Genomic DNA, 24,808 nt, shown 5'->3' with positions numbered 1-24,808 from the left:
CTCCAGATAGCGGCATGCTTCCATCCATGAGTGTTGGTGCTTTTTTCTCTAGCTATGGAGCAAGCTCTACTTCAGCAAGCCTTTGCTTTTCCAACTAACACAGTACAGTGGTACCTCGGGTTAAGTACTTAATTCGTTCCGGAGGTCCGTACTTAACCTGAAACTGTTCTTAACTTGAAGCACCACTTTAGCTAATAGGGCTTCCTGCTGTTGCTGCGCCGCAGGAGCACAATTTCTGTTCTCATCCTGAAGCAAAGTTCTTAACCTGAAGCACTATTTCTGGGTTAGCGGAGTCTGTAACCTGAAGCGTCTGTAACCTGAAGCGTATGTAACCCGAGGTACCACTGTACTTGATTAAGGATTTTGCACCCTTTCCCTTTAAAACAATTTAAAAATCAACCATTGTTCTTCATGATTGCCACAAGGGCCAGACAATCATTTCTATGTGCAGCCGTCCGGGGGCGTGGGGAGCAGGGGGAAGTTGTTTCACAGTTGTTACAAGGGGCAGCCCATTGATACTCTGCACAGCTGGCAATCAGATTAGAAGTTTCTGTCTAAAATGGGGGGGTGGGGTAGGGGTAGAGTATAGATCCACTTCTCAAAGAAATGTACATCTCTGGGTTCAAAACATAGCTGCAAGCTCAAAGGGTTGCCTCGGTCATACTTCCACATCTGTAAAATGGGAGTGTTATGACCTACATCATAGTCAATAAGGCCACTCTTATTAGTGGTACCTGTGTCGTTCACCTTGGTTTCAAGACTGGGCAATTTAGCAGTGGGTGACAAAATGCTGTTGCTGCTGCCCCTCTCAGCAGCTTGAGGACACTGTGTCTGGGTATGAAGTAACACAACGGGAAGCCATTTGGAAATGTTTTTTGTTTGGCATGTACATATGGATTGGAACTCACTCCTGATATTTTTCCAGGGTTCTTTTTGCATTGCTTTATCTTCCCAAGAGGAAGAAAGATTCAGGCTGTATCTGTAAAATTGCATTGCTCCAGGCTGAAATGAATATGTACTTAACTCTCTGCAAACATGCCTTCGCTCTGGCTGTTCCATTTATCTTTCCCAGACCGTCTACTTTTTTTGAGCACATAAGGTCCTTCAGTATGTGTATGTGTATGTGTATGTGACTTATTACATAATTGAAAATGCCACAAACAGCTCTTTAAAACTCCTGTTTCCACCCCCACCCCCAAGATAACGAGGAAGAGGAAGACCGGGCAGATATACTAATTTTTAATAACTTTCCCCTCTCCTATCTCTTTAAACACAGGATCTCTGGTCATGGAAGCAAGGACACGTGGTCGATTCTTGGCAGTCTGCAGTCTGTGGAGCTTTTGCAGGTGCAAAGGATTATATGTTATCCTGGGAAATGCTAAAGAAGAAAGGAAGGGAGGAGGGAAAATGTGCAAATCTATTAAGGCGAGCAGCACAGCAGCATTCTTTTATAATTCCAGTTTGTTTAGAGCAAAGAAAATGGAGCTTGCTGTGCGTGGAAGAGGGGGAAAGAAAGGGAAGCAAAAAAAAAGGTGAGGTTAGGGAACCCAGGAAAGGGTGTCTGTTTGAAAGACAGCCAATTTGTTTTTAACAAATTTCTGTTATTGAACAAACAGTCCCTGCCAGTCAAGCTCTGGGATTATCCAGAGGTTGAGTTGTAAAACCCTCGGCGAGAAGAGACTGCGTTTGGGTGCGGGGTTGTGCAGCTGCCTGCCCTGAGCTCCTCTTGAGGGTTTTCAATAAGGGCCCATGATTCACTGTTCATGTGACAGCTCTGACAGCACTCTAGATTAAGTAGAGTCAGGAGAACAGAATGTCTAAATGCAGCAGCCTGCAGGCGGAAACTTTCCACGGAGGAGAACCGGAGGCTGAAACATCTGGGCAGTCTCCGGACACTATCCCTGGAATGAAGAGTGACAGGACGTGCTCTTGGACGAGTTATTGCAAAACAAGCTGGAAGTTAATTGAATTCTTAAAGAGCCACCTTGCCTTATTCTAACAGCCTGCTTTAAAATAACTTCCTTTAAGATGTCACAAGTGGCTCATCCCACACGTCTGACAAGGAGCAGGGAGGGGGAACGTAATGGTCTGATAGAAATCTCAGGTTAGGGGCTGCTAAGGGTGGAGTGGCAAAAATCTTCTTTCCAGAGTGTGTACAGTGCGAGGGTCCAGAGTGGTCACGGTGAATGGCAAATTGTGAATAGGCACTTTTGGATTGACCCAAAGTAAAGTAGACACCATTAAATACATATACATATATATAGATTGGCCTGTTTATGATAAATTAAAAAATAAAAGGTTGTCTTTTTCCAAGGTATGCAGTGGAACCATGGAAATAGCCATTTAAATGAGTTGGTAACCTACCCATACTGTTTAGGACAACATATGGCAGCCTATTTTAGAAAATCCCTCGTCTGTCTATCCGTTCCCCATGGTATTACAGTAAAAGGCAAAGGTACCCTTGACTGTTAGGTCCAGTCGCAGACGACTCTGGAGTTGTGTGCTCATCTCGCTCTGTAGGCTGAGGGAGCCAGCGTTTGTCCACAGACAGTTTCCGGGTCATGTGGCCAGCATGACTAAGCCGCTTCTGGCGAACCAGAGCAGCGCACGGAAACGCCGCTTACCCTCCCGCTGGAGCGGTTCCTATTTATCAACTTGCACTTTGACGTGCTTTCGAACTGCTAGGTTGGCAGGAGCAGGGACCGAGCAACGGGAGCTCACCCCATCGTGGGGATTCGAACTGCTGACCTTCTGATCAGCAAGCCCTAAGCTCTGTGGTTTAGACCACAGCGCCACTCGCGTCCCCTTGGTATTACAGTATTTAATTCCAAATCCTTACTGTTGCTGCTTCTGTATACTCAGACCGCATTCCTGTGGTGCTCTCCTTTAATGTGGACATATGTTTTATTGAAATTAGAATGCCTTCTTTCCTTATTAACATGTTTAGAATACAGTGTCTGTGCTTTGTTTCCTGCAGTCAAGTCGTCGCTTTATTCCACTTCTTGAACCCTGCTGCTTATCTAGCTGTCATGGTGTCTTGCATCCAGGAATGCTAGGCCCCCCTTTCTGCTTCGAACCATTGCCACCATCGTCTGCTTCATTTCCAATTTCTTCAGTTCGTTCAGGTTACCTACTACGTGTGACACCTCTATTTGGGCAGTTCTACTTGTTGGTAGTTGCATGCCCTTTCTGGCTTATTGCCACTTCGATTCCCTTCTTCCCATTTTATAATTATTGGGATTGCCTCTGAAAACAGCCACCTTTGTACTTGTTTAAAGGTAAAGGTAAGGACCCCTGACAGCTAAGTCCAGTTGCGAACGACTCTGGGGTTGTGGCGCTCATCTTGCTTTACTGGCCGAGGGAGCCGATGCTTGTCTGCAGTTTTTCTGGGTCATGTGGCCAGCATGACTAAGCTGCTTTTGGCGAAACCAGAGCAGCGCATGGAAACGCTGTTTACCTTCCCGCCAGAGCGCTACCTATTTATCTACTTGCACTTTGACATGCTTTCAAACTGCTAGGTTGGCAGGAGCTGGGACCGACCAATGGGAACTCACCCTGCCGCGGGGATTTGAATCGCAACCTTCCGATCGGCAAGCCCTAGGCTCAGTGGTTTAGACCACAGCGCCACCCGCGCCCCTTTGTACTTGTTTATAGTCATATTAATATCAGTTCACTTGGTTCGTCTGGGGTTTTTTTTTGGGGGGGCGGTCTTTGTATTGTGTCGTTTCCACTGGAGCAACTCCACTAGTGTTTGGAGGCATTTGAAAGTAGCTGAGAAACAGTTCTCAACATTTGTGTGTGTTTGTGTGGATGACATTTTTTGAGATTTTCTCCACAACCTCAAAAACTAGAGTAAATATGTCTTGGGTCTGAGTTGCTTGGATGACCAGATGATGTATTCAGACACTATATACTTAATTGCACTTGGAATCATTAGCAGTAGTATTCATGTGCTTTCTTGTGTGGCATATAATTGCCTGGAAAGAACCATCCTCTGTAAATAGACACTGGTGTAGGGTCATAGCTCAGTGTGACATGTGGAGTGATGGCCTAGGGGTATTCTGGGCCCCTTCTGTGAATTTTCAGCTTTCATTGAAAGAGAAAGGTATTTAGTTCTGTTACTTGGAAAGATATAAGGAAAATTCTACAGGTAATGTTTTACCTGTTTGCTTTCCACATCCTGACAAGCACTAGGCATTTCACATTTGTTAAATAACATCAAATGTCACCAATATTTCAGGCAATAAAATTATGTTAAATGTAACCTCAAGCCCTGGCTTTCATTCTGATTTTGTTTCAAGGCTCCGCCATTATTTTCCGGCCTCAGAAGTGGGGAAAGGAACATTTTTAGCTGTCATTTTGCATTACGCCTGCCATTTTGAAACCAGACCACATGCTGAATAGTCTATAGCACTTTCCCAAGCCTATAGGATCAGCAAACAGTTTCAGTATGATTTTTGTTTATAGTCTCCTTGCAAACCTGTGGATGATTGGATACCGTTCTGACCATTTTCCATTGACGCCACACTCCCCCAATATGCTTTCTCACTATAAATATCTGGCTAAGGACCTTTGAGATTTTGTAAGGGCTTCCCGGTACATCTTGTGGAAAGTGCTGTGTTACGTGCATGAAGTTGTGTAGATGTTACTTTCTTAAAGGTTAGCTGGGGGGCAGGAATCACCTGTGCTCTCTGCCAGAATGCTGTGGCCCTAGCAGCTGTCCATGGATTCCAGGTGCTGGATCAGGCCATAGCCTGCCTGATTGGCACGTAAATCAGGACGTGTTTGGTGTGGGGTTGGCTTCTTTTAACGCCAAATGAGATGTGCTGGCGATGGGGACTCAACCATCTCCCATGTTATCTTCTCATGCCCCCACAAATTCAGGCACTGTCCTAGCTGCAATTCCAGAACTGGACCAATCTGAAGCCTGAAATGGTGGGGGTGTGAGGGATTGCTTTAAAGTGGGAGAATGGGGAGGCAGTGCTCTGTTCCTCTCTTGATGCAGAAACAGACCCCTTGCTTTATGTGACTCTCCTGCCCACGTTTAGCTTTGCCATACTCTAAATCTAGAATTTGTACCCATAGGCTCAGAGACAGTGCTCTCTTGACTTCCAGTGCAAGGGCTGTTGCATTAATGTAAGAGTGAGAATCATGGATGTGCAAAATGAAATCCGGCGAACGGGACATAGCAATCTGAAGCACAATGAGCCACAAGAATGACACCAGCTTCCTGCTCCTCCTTTTGCACAGGCCATTCCGCTAGTGCGACTAGTACAATGTTGAGGGGACTTCAGCATTAGAGGTGCTTTGAATTCCTCCCTAACAGACTTGCTATGTCCCCCTCAGGATTAACTTGGCCTGTTGGTTTCCTACTGCTTACACAAGACAAAGAGGTGCTACCAAGCTGGAAGCAGGGTATATGACCTGTGTGGAAAGGCCATTCTGGATTTGAAATATGCCTTTCCAAATTACTTCCTGAAGCAGTTGGAATGTATATTAATAGTTGCTTAGCAACAAGCCAGATTCCCCACCTATCTCCACTTTCATGTCCCCCTGGAACAAATTCCAGACTGTCCCAATCTTTTCATATGTTTTGGAAGACGGGGGGCGGGGGCGGGACCTCCTTTGTTTTGTTTTGTTTTGTTTTGTTTTAGTTGGGTTAGATCCTTGTTGATCCCCTTTTCCCCTCTGACACATCCAGCTCCTTCAAACGCAACATGTCTATAGCATTTGTGGAGAGGAAAAGTGCATACACCCACACGCCAATATAAAACCATACGTAAACATTATGGTTTATAAGCATCAAGTAAGTCAAACCATTGCGTGAGAGTTATTTACATTTATCACCATGTTGCAGGTCTCTTGGAAGGAAAATAAAAGTTTATAAGCCCAAGCCGCTAGCCAATCCTTAATCACTTCTATGTTGCCAATACCACAAAGGCTGTATTCAGACACTATAACTGTCTGAGACTCCCTAGCTGCTCATGTTCTTTGCGTTACCACAAAATTTACTTAAAGCCTTTTAGAGGTCAGAGGAGAGAAAAAACATTAAACACGATAAACACAGCCTTCTGTTTTGAACTGTTGTGTTAACCAAGAAAAAATACTGGATCCTTTCCCCGCCCCCTAATCGTAATGTTGTCTACTTGGCAGAGGGAAAACAAACATTAGTGTTAAGTTAAATGGCCAACACTATATTTTTGTTTAAATGCTTGCAAAATTGCAGTGGTGGTTGAAGTAAACTTTCTACGATGCTTTGCAGCGCAGTGCTAACCGTGTCTACTCAGAAGTGTGTCCCATTGAATTTAATGGGGCTTGCTCCCAGGTGAGTGGGGTTTCGATAGCAGCCTCAGCTGTTTGCAATGTATTTAATGGGACCAGCTGATTATCTTTGCTCACGGGTCTAGGAATACAATACATCTTTTCCAAAGGCATAAACTAAAAGACCTCAAATGTTGTAACTATCTCTCTTCCCTGCTCTGCTTCTGAATGGTCAGCAGCAACTCACTGCTGGTGAGAGACCTTTGTCTTATACAGTAAGGGAATTGTTTTGTTTACTTGCTGAAGGAAGTAAGGATACTTTGAAATACTGTTTTCCCAGAGGGTTTTGTTTTGGTACAACAGGTGGGGGTGATTGATTCAGTCCATCTTGGCATATCTTACAGTGCACAAGATCTATGGCGTTACTTTGATGCATTTGGAGAAATTGCCGTGTTAAAACCTGCTGTCTTCCCTGCTTCGTGCTGCCATCTGCCTTTATTAATCACGGACATCTTTGTCGAGGCAGAAATGTATCGGAAGTGAAGACTGCGAACAGTACAATGCTAGCGAAGGCTTTTTTGTGCAATAAACCTGGACAGCTGCCTTGGTTTCCCTTTCTGATCTAATTAGCTCTGACAAGTTTACAGTGCTGCGTTTTGAGAGTCTCCTTGCCCATACAAGGTATAAAGGCAATGATGAAATCTTCTTTTAGAACTGACTCTTTACAGATGCCCAAGACGGTTCTTCCAAACCTAAATTGGTTAAATCATTGCAGATGAAATGCCCCATCCTGAGATTTCTTCCTTCTATTATGAGTTGAATCTTCCTTTTATAGACTAGCCATATCTGCTGACTAACTGATTGCATGTCTTAAGGATGCCATGCAGCTATTCTTATGGAATGTGAGCTTTCAGTCTGATCTACAACCAGTGCAGGTGGAGATATTGCTCTGTTCTCATTCTAGGAATCTCAAAAGTTTGGGGTGTCTCAAAGTGTGGGGTGTATCTCCTTTCAAGCTACACTGTGGCGTGGTGTCAGGTGTCCTGACAGAGTCTCCTCAGGAAGACAGATAGGTTACGCATCAGATTTAGGAGGGGGGGAGACCCTCCTTACCTAGAATTGTTGTTCGTTGGTTTTCTCCCCCCACTATATGTTTTTATTACAGTATTTTTCACGAGTAACAAAAGTACATACATTCACTTTGAGACATTATTGTTATCGACAATATGGGGTTGAGGTGGAAAGAGAAGTGTGGAGAGTGAGGGGAGGAACTAGTAAAAAAGGGGTGGGGAGACAGTAATCTTTCATTGTTTTACATTATATATGAGTGGATCTTTTGTGTCAGCAACACGCGAGTAGCAGTGTTAGAAAATGAGATATGAAAGCTAGGAGCTAAATGGCACCTAGGTTACGGGCGCAACGATGGAATGTCTAGGTGGGCTTTTTTAATAAGAAGAATACAAAGCTGAAAATGAATGAACTAAAACATTATGTTCATTTTTCACGTGCTCTAGTCCTTCCCCTGCCCGCCCCCCTAATATTCTTAAGATAGTCTTTTCTCCAGTCTTCAGAGAGTGGATGGAAGCGGGGAGGCAGAAAAAGGTCCTCCTTTCCTTCCACTCTGCAGTTTAAATCTGAAATCTTAGGCACAGTTCTGTGCCCAGAGCTCAGAAACTGCTCACGCTAATGAAATTCCCTGTCGCAAAATGCGTCTAGAAAAATGGGAGTTTCGAACACTGGTGGGTAGGTATTTTATTTTTGCTGGTGAAGTGAGAGACCAGAGGGCCCAGGGCATGGTTGGTTGTAGTTAATTGGTTGCAGTGTGATTTGTATGTTGATTCCAGATGGGTGGAATTATGGCAATCTGTTAATAATTAAGTATATGATACCTTGACATTAGCTGATAATTTTTCAGTATGTTTGTTCTTCTGGTTTGTTCATCTACCAAAGGCTCTCTTCGTTTCTGTGATCATTGGTGTCTTTTTGAGCTCACCTTTTGCTGCCATCTTGCTTACGGTCACGTAGGGATCTGATGGAAACTCTGAAGTGCCAATCCACTCCTTTCGCTGCAGAATCTAGAATTAGTGCATATTCTCTGATGTGCAGATGTCACTGCTCAGTATCCACAGTCCCTCAGGGGTGGAATCTGCTGTGCCAAGAGCCGTGGTGGTGCAGGCTGCAATTCTGCACTGTATGCCTAGCACAGCGAAACAATTGGGTCACACCAGTGCATGGTTATTGCAACACTTGGTGGCCCCACTGCTGCCATGTTCTGAAGTCAAAGCAAGGGGCAAAACAAAATACGCTGTCGTTTTACAATGCCACTTCCTCTGAAGTCATACCTTGAGTGCAGTTGGTGGGAAATGCTGGTCTCTCTCTTCCCCATCCGCTAGCTAGTTAAATTACAATACTTGCATACTGTGATTCCTCTGGTTTCTGTTTATAACAAGAAGACGGGGAGCAGTACCCAACTAAGTAACTGTCCACTGGCCCTACACCACCCCCAAATATGCACAGTGCAGGTTAGGGGAACCCCCAGAACATCTTTAGGGGGCATTCAGCGTAGCGGAGATCAGATAATGTTTTGTTGTGCAAGGAGAAATTATTGCACTGGCAGATTGTTCCCCTTAGCAGTACTTTGAATACAACCCCAGGAACTGCTGCTTGTGGACTTCTTGTAAGTTCCCTGATTCTCTGATACACGTAAACTGGATTATCTGCAGCATCATGGAAACCCAGGGTCTGAGCTCAGTTGGCCATGTTCCATGCATGTTGGCTACATGAGCTGCATTTCGTTGCTCCGTACAGTTTGTTTTACCTGTTTGAAGGTGGAAACTTGAGTCTATGAAGCTTGCAAGACCAGGAACCCTTCCAGGTTTGCTCAAAGCCTAGTTCGGGTTGAAAAATGCTTTTCAATCACTTCCAGATTTAAATATCTGTCTCCTGCCTACACTTTGGAAAAGAACAAGCTTTCTATATTCCATAAAACTGGGAGGAAAAGACAACTATTTATAGCTACTTCCCAAGACAATGCTCTGGGCTGGACCTTTTGGAACATGTACTCTGACCTTGGCTCTGAATTCTCTGCACACTCCTTAGAAAGGATCTTGCTTTTTTAACCTCTCACTGCTTTTCTCCTCTATCCTTTTGTTCATTACCGCTCGTCCGTTTAATAGCTTGCGCTTTGGTTCTGCACTGCCAGGGTGACAGAGCCAAGAATTCATCTCCTTGGTTCTGAACATCCTGGCATGCATTACATTACCTTTGGTTTGGGAGAGGTGGTGCTATTGCTGTGGGAGCAACAACCCACTTCTCTTGGCACCGTGTTGTTTCTTGCAGCCAGAAGCGTGATCTGTGTTCCTGGCATCATGCTACATGTTTTTTATGGGAAGGGCTCAGGACTGCAATACCTCAAGGGCTCCTCTTTCCATATGAACTTACTCAGACCCTGAGATCATCTTCTGTGGCCCTTCTTCTTGTGTCTCCTCCATGAGTGGTCCAGAGGGTAGCAACACAAGAACAGGCCTTTTCTGTGGTGGCTCCCTGTTTGTGGAATGCTCTCCCCAGGGAGGTTCATCTGGAACCTTCATTATACATCTTTAGGCACAAGGCAAAAATGTTTCTAAGATGGGCTTGATGTAATGTGTTCTCTGCCTCTCCACAGCTTCTGGGGTTAGCCTAGCTGTATCGGTGGCTGCAGTGGTTAAATCTCTGGTTGCCACAGGCTCTTCTCCTTTCCTAGAAGTTTATGCCTCCTGTTTATGCTGTCCTGTGCCCCACCCAGAGGGGACCTGCCTCACTGCTCTTTTTCTTTCAACACATCCAGTTGTGTCAGGAGCAAAGCAGCAGTAAATCACACTGAACACATTGGAGTTAACTCTTTATTAGCAAAAACAGAATCTGCACAGAAGTGCCAGGCCTAATGAGCACAGCAACTCATCTCCAGCAAGTCTTGACCCCATGAAGCAGTTGCTGAGACTGAAGGTCCCTGCCTCCCCACAGCAGCCTAAGGGGTTTTCCTAAGCAATCTGAGACTGTGCCTGCATGAAGCTAACTTCTCCACACTCTTCATGCCCCTGCTGGTTCTGGGAGACCAGCAGGGTGGGAGCTTGTGGCAGCAGGAGAGGGAGACACCTGTGCCTCTTCACCAGCCAGACTCATCTCTGCCTCTTGACCTCCCTCCTCTTCTGCTTCCGCTTCTGCCTCTGAATCTCTGCCAGTCTCTTCTTGCTCACTAAGCCCTGTTTACCCCTTCAGCTTCTGACACCTTCTCCTCCCAGGCTTCTGTCTCTTCTTCCTATGACCCCTCATTGTTGTCCCACCACCAATTCCCGGGCCCTGAGTTTTCTTCCCTTGGGGGTTCCCCAGCTGGTTCCTCCCACCATTTCTCTGCATCCAACCAGTCTGTGGCAGATTGCTTTACCCATATGTTTGAGCTGAGTTCTAATGAAACACTGCTAGGACAGTCTTCAGATCCCTATAACTGCTGAGTGCGATCTACACCGGTCAATGATGTGGTACCATGTCCCCAGCTCATTGCAAAAAGGTTTCTGCTATTTCCTGCTCCTTACTTAGCTGTTCTAATGATAGCCTCAGTCCACGAATGTACACATTTGGATGTCTGTGAATGGAGGAGGAACTGAGGAAGCAGACCTGCTCCATCAGCTGATTAGGGAGAGTCAGAGTCTGGGTTGTGAACTTCTAGTTGGTACCTTGTGCCCTCTAAACCTGGGGCCATAGCTCAATGGTAGAGCACATGGTTTGCATGCAGAAAGATTCAATCACTGGAATCTGCAGATCAGGTAGCAGGTGATAGAACAGCTTCTCCCCTGCCAGAAACCCTGGAGAGACACTGCCAGTCAGAGTAGACAACACTGGGATAGATGGACAGATTAGTAGAAAGCAGCATCTGATGGGTTGTGGCCAACCAAGTTCTGCTCAGAGTAGACCCTCTGAAATTAATAGATCTAAGTTAATCATTCCCATTAATTCCAGTGATTCTACTCTGAGTAGATTCAGCCATATGTTTTCAAGTGACAGCTCTAGAGTCCTGTCCCTGGGAGTACTGGGCAAAAATAAATTGAAATCAGAAATCAGCTTGAAGGAGAGCACTGTTTGCACATGGTAACACTGATGTCATGGATGCTTTAGCTGAGATTCCTGCATTGCAGGGGGTTGGACTAGATGATCCTCGGGGTCCCTCCCAATGCTATAATTCTACGATTCTTTGTGGGCTCCAAATAAAGGAGTCTGAACAAAAGGTTTTTAAAATAAATGTGTCGCATTGATGACCCTGCAATCTAACAAGACTCTGGCTTCAGACAACCTATGCCCAGATTCTGAAGTGAGAAACAAGCTGTAAGCATTAATAATGAAGTGGTTTTGGCAGAAGCTGTGGGAACTATGGGGCTGTGTAGCATGCATATTTAACAAACAAAGTCTTGCTTGTGTTCGGCATTTTTATATGCTCAGGTGGATTTGCAGCTGCAGTCACCACCCCTCTGGATGTAGCCAAGACAAGAATTATGCTGGCAAAGGTAAGAGCTCGGAGAACAGTGCGAGGCTGATTGACAGGTTTGCAGGTTAATAGCACTGGGGGGTTTGCGTAGTAGCAACAAAATCGAACCCAGCACCTTCTAATGGTTTCTTTTCTTCCATTTTAAGTTTGGGGTCTCTGTCTCTCCAACTCTGGTGCCCCTTTTTCTGGCTTTCCCTGCCACCTCTCGTTTCTTTTCCCACTCAGGTGCTGCTGCTGCTGCTCCCCAAAGGGCTTCCCCAGTTGGTGCTTATTAACTGATCTATTAATTTAGATTTATAGGCTTGGCTCGTTCCTGTAACTCGGGGCTGGCAACTGCTTCCCCTAATCCCATTTATCCTTGAGTCAATACACCGCGGTGGACCAGTGTTATTCCTGTTTTTCAAGTGAGAAACAGAGACTGAGTGATGGTGGCTTGCCCAAAGCTGTGCTGCATTAGGCTGGGATTCAAGCCCAGATCTCTCCCAGGTCCTATCATGCCACTCTGCCCATCTGAGCCTGACACCTCTTTTTTTTAGACTGAATTGAGAAAAATAGCCTTAGCACTGTGCTCCCACAGCACTTCATTCTAAGCACCAGGATCTTGCACTTCAACAAAAGAGAGACAAAGTGGACATGTGCATTATTTGCCAGTGTGGTGTAGTGGTTAAGAGCGGTAGTCTCGTAATCTGGTGAACTGGGTTCCCTTCCCCGCTCCTCCACATGCAGCTGCTGGGTGACCTTGGGCTAGTCACACTTCTCTGAAGTCTCTCAGCCCCACTCACCTCACAGAGTGTTTGTTGTGGGGGAGGAAGGGAAAGGAGATTGTTAGCCACTTTGAGACTCCCTAGGGTAGTGATAAAGCAGGATATCAAATCCAAACTCCTTCTCCTCCTCCTCTTCTTCCTCTTATAAATGACTTCATCTGAAACCAGTGTGACATGCTGGTAAGAGTGTTGGTCTAGGACCGAGGAGACCTGGGTTCAAATCAACATTCAGCTATGATGCTCAAGGACCAGTCAGCATCTCCTGGTCACAGGGTAAAATGGAGGGGGGGAGAGAGGGGGGGAGACCCTGTTGCGCTGAGGAAGGAAAAACTTAAACACATTGCAGAGTTCCCAAAAAAATAGACCAGAGGCAATTGTACTTCATCCAGCAGAGATTTACTGCTACTGAAGGCAAATGAGCATAATGGTCAAAATTCCAATACATACAGGATTGGCACAGTCTATTAAAAATCCAGTTGCAGCACTTACAATAAAACTTACAATACTAATAAGATGAAACCTTCACACTACATACGGAACAGAACAGAACACCAGAACAAAGAGACAGTAAGCTCATGCTCCTTTTGGCCTTACTATTATAGTTAGCATGACCTTGACAGAAATATAGCAGAACCAGTTTAAATCAGCTGTATTCAGCTTTTCAGAAAGAATAACCCAAACAAGAACCTTCTGTCTGTTTCTTTCACATAGAAAGAAACCTTCCAGAACACTCCTGAATTAAGCAGAACAGGAAAGATCTCTACACATCAGATCAATACTTACTGTACTACGAACTGCAAACTGACAGAACCATGTACACCACCTAGAGCTTTTTGGAGGGAAGGTGGGATGCATAATGAAAGGGAAAAAAATATAAACAAGCCATCTTGGGAGCAGACCTTTGTCTTGGAAGAAGTACCTTGACTTGCAGCTTTTAGATTCAGTCCTTCATGGATGTGTGGTGGTGTGGAGAAGATGCCCACCCGCCAAATGCAGTTGAAGAGGAAGGACTGCTTGGTGGCGTAAAAAGGAAACCAGCAGTCATTCCATATCTGTGGAGCACAGTGGTAGTTCATGCGCCTTGCATGCACAACTTCTCAAAAGACCTTTGCCTGAGACTTTGGAGTAGAGGTAGATGGTAGTGTGCAAGACATCTTCAAATGTTTATCTGTGTGCTTCTTCTATACAGACCGGCTCCAGAACTGCAAGTGGGAATGTGCTGTCGGCTCTGCATCAAGTATGGAGGACCCAAGGGATTTCTGGGTAAGGATGGATTGGACACAGGGGAAATGTCTCAGCATGTAGCATTTGAAAACGCTGCCTAGGAAGAAGGTGGGTTTCACTTGTAACACGCAAGTGAATTACTGGGGGCTTTTATATTTTTCTGCAGAAAGGCACCCCCCCCCCGTTTAATGTTTTCATCTGTGCTGCTTGGTGACAGATAAGTTGTAAGAGAAATGAGAGAAACTTAAATTAGTACTTTTCAAGCCAGGGGGGCAGTGAGTGTGCAGCAGGCACAGCACTAGAGCAAAATGTGGGCAAACAAGAAAGATTCAGCTGTTTTTATTGTTCAACAATGTACACAAAGTAATAATAATAAAGAATACTTGATGAGAAGTAGGGGAGGAAGGAAGACCCAACAGCTCGACAGAACAAATATTATGTGGCTAGTATTTGTTTTGAAGAGGGTTACTTAAAAAATAAATAAATCAGTGTTTTGCAGTGGCCCAAAGGGTTTCCAGGGAGTTGTGATCAGCAAAGCGGGGTATGGGTTCAAATTCTAGCTTGGATTAGTGAGTTTATATTTAATAGGTTTAGTATAATAACATACTACAGTGGGTCCATAATCTTTGCTTGTCATTTGCACCCTGTTTGTATATTTATATGTATTAGGTTTAGTAGTTCAGGGGGTTAAAAGGAGAAGACCCTGAATAGCCTTTCTTTCCAGCTGCCTCCTTTCTTTCAATCAGTAATCGCCCTCTGCTTTGCAAAACTTACTGAGTAATAACAGTCTTTTCTTTCTATCCTCTCTGCCAGAGAATAAGTAATGGGGTTGATATTAGGCTTCACTCTAAAAACAAATAGAAAGCTGGGGAAAAGGAGCAAATGCTAATAATCATTCTGGAGCAGGCCTGCTTGCGAGCTTCTGTGGAGGCAAAGGTTTGTTGAATTAGAAGAACCTCAGAGATTATCAAGTAGACTCCTCTGGACAGAGCCACGTTGCTCTTACAAACATTTCATTTAAAAAGAAGTCTAAGTTAGGGCCAAACTTCGATATAACATTAATTGCATCATCATCATCATTTATTGACTTTATATACCCGGAGGTCTCAGGGCGGTTCACATAAAAATATCACAGTATATAAAACAAAAATAAAAGCAATAACCCAAAAGCCACATTTTAAAAGGGTATGGGATGTTGATCAGGTCAACCAAAGGCCTTGTTAAAAAGGAACGTTTTTGCCTGGCGCCTAAAGGTGTATAATGAAGGCGCCAGGTGAATTTCCCTGGGGAGAATATTCCACAGACGGGAAGCCACTGCAAAAAAGGCCTGTTCTCATGTTGCCACCCTCCGGACCTCTCAAGGAGGCGGCACATGAAGGAGGGCCTCAGAAGATGATCTCAGGGTCCGGGTAAGTTCATATGGAAAGAGGTGGTCCTTGAGGTATTGCGGTCCTGAGCCAATCACTCATTCATGCAATTAATGAGTGCACACTTTGTTGTTGTGTCAACATGAGCTTTGGGGAAGGCTGAGCAGCCTTAGGACCATGGATGGTGGGGCACATCCCGCCATGATCCTAAGAAAAACCACACCTCTGCAAGATTCTACACTTAGGCAGGAATAACCAGTTGCAGAAATATAATATGAGGGACACTGGCTTGCTCGCAGTACATGTGAAAAGGATCTAGTGGTCTTAGGGGACCACAAGCTTAACATGAGTTAACAGTGGGATGCAGCAGCAAAAAAAAAGACTAATGCTATTCTAGGCTGCATCAACAGACGTGTAATGTCCTTCAGGGACCTTTGGAAGTTGCTGGCATTGTCGAGGTGCGGCAGGCCACAGACCAGCCACCCGAGCAAAGATGCAGCATCCATAAATGCCTGGGACATTGCTCCCTCTGAATTATATTCACTACTAAATGTCATCCAAGGAAACCACCTGACTTCATGGCTCTCTAGACTGGCTGTAGCACAGTAAATAAGAAAGGTTGTAAGAAGAGGCACACACAGTTGCAGCTGAAAATTAAATTTCATTGATTAATTCTGTTGAAAGGCTCTAGACCTACAATCACCCTCCCCCCCCTCTAGATATACGTCTTCAGAATTTCTCTAAATTTCTATAGCTGGTGGAAAAAATATAGCTCTGATTAATCTCTAGGCAGGGAGAAGTGGCAAGCTGGGGCAGCATCAAGAAAAGTCTTGGAAAGGGTGGGAAATAGGAAAGACCAGTTCTGCCAGGCCTGCTGCCAATTATAAATCTATTAATCAGAACAGTAAAAGTGTCAGGCTCTGTGCCTGTCTGAAACCAAGAATGACAAATGCCTTATCTTGCGGATTGACACCGTATTAAAACCAGAAGGGCGCATTGGGCTTCCTGTTGGCACCTCCACTGTGGGCCAGCAAATTAACATCCCGTCCTGTCAGGGGAGAGAGAAAGAGAACTAACAGCAGCAGATAGGTGTCTTGACAGTGATATAATAGGAGATTATAACAGGAGATCAGAGGGGCGTAAAGCAGACATACGCTTGCGCTGGTTTTCTTCTTCCAGATGAGCGGCTGCTCCCCTGTTTCGTGCACATTGGCACTTCTCTACGTCATTCTCCAGGCTGTCTGCATTCTGCAGAGTCAGAAATCCAATGTGGCCTTTTGGTATCTGGAGAGTCTCTTCTTCCAGTTTTAGAGCACTCATGGTTTTGGATATCGGATTCAGAATGTATGGGTAGTATTTAGTTGTGAGGTTGCAACTTAGAGACGGGCTTCAAGTTACATGTCCCTCAAAGCCTCTTGTACCTTTAAAAAACAACAACCAACAACCATGGAACGCCATTTGCTGTGTTGCTGAGTTGTTGAAAACTGGAACTGAGTAGTGGACAGTGGAGTTCCCTATGGTGTTGTGGACTTCGTTCACTTTAGCTGGTGGATGTAGGAGTTGCCCAGGGTTGGAGGCACTGGTTGAGAGGGATAGTTAAGCAACTAAAAAAAGGAAATGTTTGCTGGAGTCCAGTGTTGTAGGCTGCAATCAGTAGGTGCATTCTTACAGTGAGAGCCAGTGTGGTGTAGTGGTTAAGAGTGGCGGACTTGTAATCTGGTGAACCGGGTTCACTTCCCCGCTCCTCCACATGCAGCTGCTGGGTGACCTTGGGCCAGTCACACTTCTCTGAAGTCTCTCAGCCCCACTCACCTCACAGAGTGTTTGTTGTGGGGGAGGAAGGGAAAGGAGATTGTTAGCCGCTTTGAGACTCCTTAAGGTAGTGATAAAGTGAGATATCAAATCCAAACTCTTCTTCTTTTCCTTCTTCTTGCAAAACTGCGTGCCCATCCACACAGTGGTCTACATGTGCTTGGAAGTTTCTTAAACTGCTTTCTCGACTCAGCAGGGTATTCAAAGAGACTTGCTCTTGGGAAATGCTGTTGGAGAAGTAGCCCCACGAAGACTCCCGTGGATCACATCTATAGTGTCAGCATCTGGCACTGAGATGCATCTTTTGACGCTTCTGTTTTGAGACTGGGGCACCCACCCAAACCAAGAAGTGTGACTCAAGCCTTTCTGTAGTGAGAGCATTGCCAATGAAGTACTGGAGACAAGCATGAGAATGATTTTTAACCTATGATATGACATAAACCTGGGTGGGTGGATAAAGATCTGTCAACACATTTTAGTGTCTGAGGGAGCAACACCCAAGCACCCAAACACTGAGACTTTTAGATGTGATTTCAGTAGGCCTTCTTTTCCAAGTGAGCTTGCTTTTGGGTGGTAGCCGTAATAGATTTTCACAGTCTGCCTCGGAATGAGGAGTGGGAAGTGGTCTCAAGGAAAACGATTTGCAAATGACAGTGGTCTGCTGCATCTCATATCAACTAGCATAAAAACCTGCCATTGGGAAAATCTAGACGTGGCCTTAGTGTTAGGTTTGGGGGAGAAATTTGTCAGGTTCGTATTTTTGTGTGAACCTGCGTAATTTTTGTTTCCCAAAACAATGCAGAAACCAAAAGACAGTGACCTTGCGGAATTCACACATCTCCAAACTTTATGACCCAGTTTTCCAACTAAAATGTGTGCCAAAAAAAATAAAAAGATTGCATAGGTAAATGAAAATAAAATTCAAAGCTTATATTATAACAGAAGATCTTACTTGTAAAAGTGAATGCATGAATGCATATATTAAGAGAAATTGGCACTAAAATACATAGTCACTTTCATGTGGAAAGAAAACTTCGCAAATTGATGTAAAAAATGAGTTTAGGATTTGAAAAATGATTACCTGAGGGAGATTGAAAATGACCGATTTGTCCATCTCTGCTTAGAATTCAGGTGCCACCCCTCTTAAAGTTATCCCTGTATGGAAGATGGTCATGGTTAACCGATGACGGAATGAAACCAGGGTCTTGCTTTGTGATTTTGAGATTCAGCGAGGCATGTGGGTGGTTTCGTGTGTGGATAATGAAGTAATAATATGCCATTCTTTTGTCAATGACATCATCTTTCACAAGGAGTAGGTGCCTGTTCAAGAAGATGGTCTTTCCCAATTAAACTGCCTCAGCCTCCAAGGAAGATGACAGCATTTCTGCAGGGAACAATGGTGCTCTACCACAATATCTGCCCATGGAATGCTCTGTCGGTACTTGCCTTGTTACAAATTACTTGGCTTTAAAGCTGTAATTATGGTAATAGGCCGAATTGCTGTCTAGTGAAACCATAAAACATTTCCATCTGCCTGCCGCAGCCCCGAAGCAAAGATCATTACCACAGACAAGTGCAAGTGCAGGAAGGAGGTGAACTGAGCTCTGCATCTGACTTAGCAGTGGAGGAGAGAGAAAACTCACCAATATCTATTCGTGAGTTGGCACCAGGGCTCCAAAGACCCACAGAACTTATCAAGGGGCTTTGGTCTTTACAGAAAAGTCTCATTGCTCGCTAAAACCTTTGTTGTAGGAAGAATTCTAATCCAATGGGGGGGATGTGTAATTTTCCGTGCTGAAAGGCTTTTGGAAGAATTTAATCAGGTTAGAAAATCCAGGCTGATTTATTATTATTATTTTATTGAAATGGGGAGAGCTGTGGTAACATTTGGCCTAAGTCTAGTGAGCAGACGTTTTCTGCTAGGATTATGAGAACCTGGTTTCTTTAAAGGAGCATGTTGAAGGCGTACAGTTGGGAAGAGGTAAAGATTACATATGTAATGGGGCAGTGAATGGCCTGTGCATAGGATTACTGGAGCAGCCTGGAGGCATAAAAAAACTATCCCTATAGAGAATTATATCCTCTTTCAGAAGTGCTGAAATCCAGACCTACCCATCACCGTTTTCCCAAGTTGAATTTGCCTTCCATGAGCAGAAAACCTGAGGCCAATGTGCAGTTGATTGGGAGATGGAGGGCTTACACATGACCATGTTTCTTCCTGTTGGTGGAACAGCCTCACACTACAGAATTTGCTGCAGGAACTCAAGTCAGGAGATTTGGGGTGCACCCAAAGCTGTCTGTACACAAACTGAACAGACTTCTGCTGCTGCAACAGAGCTTCTTTCCCCCTGCCCCCTGCAGCCCCCCTTGACTCATAAATAAATCTGCTTGGGGGGGGGGCGTCCAGTGTAGATTTTTGGAGGGTGCCGGACTGCAGTAGAGAAGAAGAAGAAGAGTTTGGATTTGATATCCCACCTTTCACTCCCCTTAAGGAGTCTCAAAGCAGCTAACATTCTCCTTTCCCTTCCTCCCCCACAACAAACACTCTGTGAGGTGAGTGAGGCTGAGAGACTTCAGAGAAGTGTGACTAGCCCAAGGTCACCCAGCAGCTGCATGTGGAGGAGTGGGGAAGCGAACCCGGTTCACCAGATTACGAGTCCACTGCTCTTAACCACTACACCACACTGGAGTAGGAGATGAGAGGAATGTTGGTTTTTTCTTGTGCAACATTGTTTTTTGCCTGGGTAAACTGGGTATTTGTTAAAAAAAACCTACATAGCCATACATAGAGGGTTTGTGGTGGTGGGGAAGGTTGTTTCAAGAGTTTTGGGATGTATCAAAGTAACCCCATATCCTCCTGTGACCCCAGGGCACAACAGAATAGTATAGTATAGCAAGCACAAGAACATGCGAGGAGCTTTGCTAAGTTAGACAGTTGGCCCATCAAGTCCAGCATGCTGCTTCTCACAGTGGCCAACCAATTGCCTCTGGAAAGCTCTCACGCAGGCCATGAAGGCAACATCCCTTTTCCATTGTTGCCACCTAGCAGCTAGTAATTCTAGGTGTGCTGCCTCTGAACCTGCTTGTTCCCTGGAGCAGCTATGACTCATATCTATTGACAGTTCTATCCTCTATGAATTTGCCTAATCCCCCAGTAAAGCCGTCTAAGCCAGCAGCCCCCACTGTTATCTTGTGGGAACAAAGTCTCTGCTTCCCTTGTGTGATGTGTATGGAAGCACTTCCTTTTGTCTGCATTGAATCTCCTGTCTGTTGGTGTCCCTGGATTACCTGAACTTCAGTATCCTGGGGACCAGAGAAAAGCTCCCAGCTCCATCCACTCTCTCCACACCAGAGTCCAAGTAGCATAGGACAGACTTGAGTGGGAGATTTCAAATCCTCACAAAACCACGAAGCTCGTTTAGGGCATCTTTGAACCAGACACACTCTCTCTCAGCTTCACCCACCTCACAGAGTTAGAAAGAAGAAGAAGAAGAAGAAGAGTTTGGATTTGATATCCCACTTTATCACTATCCAAAGGAGTCTCAAAGCGGCTAACATTCTCCTTTCCCTTCCTCCCCCACAACAAACACTCTGTGAGGTGAGTGGGGCTGAGAGACTTCAGAGAAGTGTGACTGGCCCAAGGTCACCCAGCAGCTGCATGTGGAGGAGCGGGGAAGGCAAACCGGTTCACTAGATTACGAGTCTATCGCTCTTAACCACTATACCACACTAGCTCTCTCCAAGGGCCTTATGTATGCATCATGGCCTCTTCTTCCTCCCCTCTTTCTTCCAGCCACCTTTATCCTGCACTAAAACACCTTGAATCCAGCAGCCTTTCCTGATGGGAAGAGGGCTCCAGCCCGCTGCTCTCTTCCAGGGTTGCTTCCCGATTAGTTTATTGCAGAATCAGTGCTACGCTAGCAAAGAAATCTGCACAAAGTAATCATTATAATAGTATTGTCATCATACTATTCTAATTTACTTTTATTGCTACTTATAAGTAATAGCAATATTCTTATAAATGCTAGTCTTATTTATTTGTTGACATTTAATCCACATTTCCTCTTAGTTCTGCAATATCGTTTCTGAAATGGATTTCAACGTTTAACCTGTGCGGTCAAAGCAAGGTCAAGAATGGCTGATTGCTTTTTAAGGCACTGGGAATGCAGGTCTTGCACCTCCTACATTTCCTTACAACATATGTAAAGGAATGAATGCCACTGAACATGTACAGAGTGTACAAATTTTATTATTATTATTATTTAGTGTCACTGTGTCCTTGCTGAACAGCACTTGGCACTTGCAGAAAGACAGAATGTCTTTGATGGTGAGAGAGAAACTTGAACCCCCAGCTCCTCTCATGTAGAAACTTAGTCACCCTGCATAATCAGTTATTGAATTCATGCATTTTTCGGAGAATGCATAGACACACCCATCCTCCGCATTTAAATTTGCTACATACAGCAAAGCTTTTAAAAGACAGGAAGCACCTGCTGCTTATTGTCCAGCAGGTTTTGAACAGATACTCATTCAATCTCTCATAAACCAGAATGGAAAGAATTAATTATTTCAGCCGAAGAGGACTTTTCATTTGAGCCAGGATCCACCGCTGGAGCTTAACGTGAGAATTTATTTTTAGTGCCGCCGGCTCATTCCAGGAAATATATTGCTGATCATATAAAGGATTGGCTTACGTCACTCCGTGGGTCACAATCAGCCGACATGTGCTTGGAATTAGGGAGAACCTCTTTCTTATGTCGAAGGGGAGGGGTGTGAGCCAGTGTTATATAGCCTGACAGATCCCCACACTTTTTTTACATTTTTGGTGTTCTCGGTGGCAAATTGTTAATTCACAGGAAAGCTGGACCCAAATGAACTGGGCTAGAAGCAAACAGCCCCAATGTGTGGGAGTGACAAATTGCTTCTTGATTGCCAGGTTGAATTTCTCCATCCCTCTTCCCCAAGATTAGGAAAGGACTGTGGCTTCCAGTCCACAATGCTGCCACCTGCCCTTTGAACGAAGTCTTTACTAATGGCAGAGCTGTACCTTTTAAATACATCACTAGCCTTTGTATCAGTTTCCAGACTGGTAGCTGCGTTAGTTTTGTGCACCACCACCAGCAGAGCCCTGTGGCACCTTAAAGACTGACAGATTTATTATGGCATAAACCTTCATGGATTGGGGCACTTCAGCAGACGCAGATTCTTGGGTGGCAGATATATCTGGACGGGCATAAAGGCGGCAGAGAGAGATGTGAAAGTTGGGAATAAAATAGCAATGAAATGCAAGAAGTCAAGTCTGTTACTATTTACCTGTTTGAAGTATTTACAATATGCGCTTTGCCCGAAGAATGCGGGCTAAAAATGTGCACAGTCCCAATGAGAAAGTAAACAACAACAAATGCAAATTTCAGTTACGTATAAAACCACCGGTAGTGACCAAAATAAAATAAAATAAAATAAAATAATTAATTATGCATTAGTTGTGGTTTTAGGTGGCAACTATGGTTCGCCAGAAGCGGCTTAGTCATGCTGGCGACATGACCTGGAAGCTGTACGCCGGCTCCCTCAAGCGAGATGAGCGCCGCAACCCCAGAGTCGGTCACGACTGGACCTAATGGTCAGGGGTCCCTTTACCTTTACCTATTGGTGACTTGGGGCACCCTTTCTCTTTCCCTTCTAGATTTGTTCAGTAGCAGATTGTCCCCAGATCTGGCCTTCCTTCACTGCTTTCCCACTTTGTCGAGTTGGGTACCGTAGTCTGAGAAATGCCTGATGGAAATCCTTAATTTGTGAAGCTACAGACAACAGATCAGTGCCAGATTTACGTATAAGCTAAACAAGCTGTATCTTAGGCCCCCACTCTTTTGGGGGTCCCAAAAAAATTTCAAGGAAAAAGACACCTGGATGTACATTTCCAAAATATAAGATAAAAAACAAATAAAATAAAACCTACCTACAGCAACAGTGTTTAGTGTTGTGTAGGCTCCTGTGATGGGCCCTGCCTGCTTGCCTGCTCCCTAAAATATCACAGGTTTGCTCATTTCTATATATAGGGTGCCTACATTCTGCATGGACTGGTTGCAAGGCAACATGTGTAAATGGCTTTAGATACCTATTGGGTCCATAAATTACCATATAGCATATATTCAAGACAAAACCAGTGCCAATTTGTTGTTGGCAAAGGACAGCTGGACATATAAAGGGCCCCATTACCTTCAGTAGTTTAGGGCCTCATCAAATCTAAATCCAGCCCTGCAACAAATCCAAATGTATGTGGTTGTATGCATCTTGATAAGAGACTTAAAATAATCTTGGCTTCTCTCTTTCTCTCTCTTTTCAGGTTGTTTGCAGGCGTTGTCCCTCGAATATCTGCCATCAGTCTTGGAGGCTTTATCTTCCTGGGGATGTATGACAAGATACGCCGTTTGCTCTTGTGAATTGGCTCTGGGACTCAAAAAGGAACAGCTGAGGAGCTGCTCCCTCCCCCCTTCTCCTAAGGAAAAAAAATGCACATTTGTGAAGTTATTCATTTGCCTTCCCACAGGTTTATCTCCCCGCAGGCCCTGGGTCCTGCCTCCTGTGGCTCAGCAGCTGTTCAACAGCCTGGACTCTATTCTCACTATTATTTAAAAAAAGAAAGAAAAGAAAACCCTTAATTCCGTTTCCCTAGTATAAAATGTCCCTGTATGGAAACCCCTGTTCGAGTGGTGAGCTCATTGGAAGGAGCGTGCCAAGAAAGGCAACTTTGGGGGGCAAACGACTCGTTTTATGGGCTCCAGCCTTGTGCCTGAAAGGCATTATTATTAGAACTCATTTAGGGAAAATGATGTGCAAATGAGAAGAACATGGCCTGCATGGCATGGAAGGAATAAAAGGAGCACTCATTTGTTTTGTGAGACCGGCATCACAGCATTTACGTTACCCCAGGCCTGCCATGCTCCAGAGGACAGAAGAAAAGAGGACAGGCACAGGGATTTCTTTCCTTAAGTGTGTGTGTGTGTGTGTGTGTGGTTTGAACCCCATTTGGAAAGTTTAGACCACTGTTCCTACCTGCAGGTGCATAGCAAGCATTCTTGCTTGGATAAGCAAGGCTGCCTTTTTTAATTAGACTCAGATTTCTCCAGTAAAAGTACAATGTTGTATTATTTTACTGTCTAACAAGGTTGCCTATGAAAGTGAAACAATGCTCTTGGTTTTTCTACCCACCTCCCCCCTCATGAGCAGCACAGTCTTGCAGAACGCGAAGAAGAGGAGGGGGGTGACCTGCAAAAAGGGGGGCGATGGATAAGGGTGCCATTTACAGCCCCTTTTATTTGAGGAATAGTGCAGCAAGCAAAGCAAGAATTGGTGGGCTTGTCCTGGAGGGAGATCACTGCAACCCATCAGCAGTCTGTGCCTCCGGTCCTCAGGGTAACATAGTGAGTTGGGCTTCTGATTTTTGTACGCTGCTTGGAAACCACCTGTAAGCGCAGCTTCCGAAGCTGCTTACAAAAGAAAGCTGGGCGCAGAGTTTGCTACTTGCACGTCTCCGATGCCGTCCCTGAGAGATGCTGTCCACTTTGCAGCTTAAGGCTATGCTCGGATGTAAATACACTGGGCGGGATTCACCCAATGAACCCTGCCAAACAGACGGCATGTGCAAAGGACTTCTAACTGCCCAAAGGGGCTTTCTCCCCTCTGTGCTGGGTGCCCGTGTGTCAGGAGAACTGCATGCTGGGGGATCATGCCCAGGGCCGGATTTAGGTTTGATGAGGCCCTAAGCTACTGAAGGTATATGTCCAGCTGTCCTTTGTCAACAACAAATAGTCGCTGTTTTTTGTGTTGAATATATGCTACATGGTAATTTATGGACCTAATAG

At 44.9% G+C, this 24,808-nt stretch overlaps 1 protein-coding gene across 3 annotated transcripts in view; it reads left to right on the top strand.

The window, feature by feature from the left end:
* SLC25A26 (solute carrier family 25 member 26) overlaps positions 1 to 24,133 on the top strand; it is a 123,998-nt gene extending 99,865 nt beyond the window's left edge. For 2 of the 3 annotated variants that reach the window (XM_053378294.1, XM_053378293.1), the window contains 4 exons: positions 1,277 to 1,346; positions 11,734 to 11,798; positions 13,733 to 13,806; positions 23,290 to 24,133. In XM_053378294.1, coding sequence (XP_053234269.1) covers positions 1,277 to 1,346; positions 11,734 to 11,798; positions 13,733 to 13,806; positions 23,290 to 23,386 — 306 coding nt within the window. In that variant the 3' untranslated portion in view covers positions 23,387 to 24,133. Of the gene's footprint in view, positions 1 to 1,276; positions 2,199 to 11,733; positions 11,799 to 13,732; positions 13,807 to 23,289 lie in introns of those variants that run through there. The other variant, XM_053378292.1, reaches the window with a different exon arrangement.
* Positions 24,134 to 24,808: the final 675 nt, after the last annotated feature.

Source organism: Podarcis raffonei, chromosome 2 (assembly GCF_027172205.1).
Source record: "Podarcis raffonei isolate rPodRaf1 chromosome 2, rPodRaf1.pri, whole genome shotgun sequence".
Classification (NCBI taxonomy): domain Eukaryota; kingdom Metazoa; phylum Chordata; class Lepidosauria; order Squamata; family Lacertidae; genus Podarcis; species Podarcis raffonei.
The sequence above is the reverse complement of the archived record's forward strand: the minus strand, read 5'-3'. Positions and strand labels throughout refer to the sequence as shown.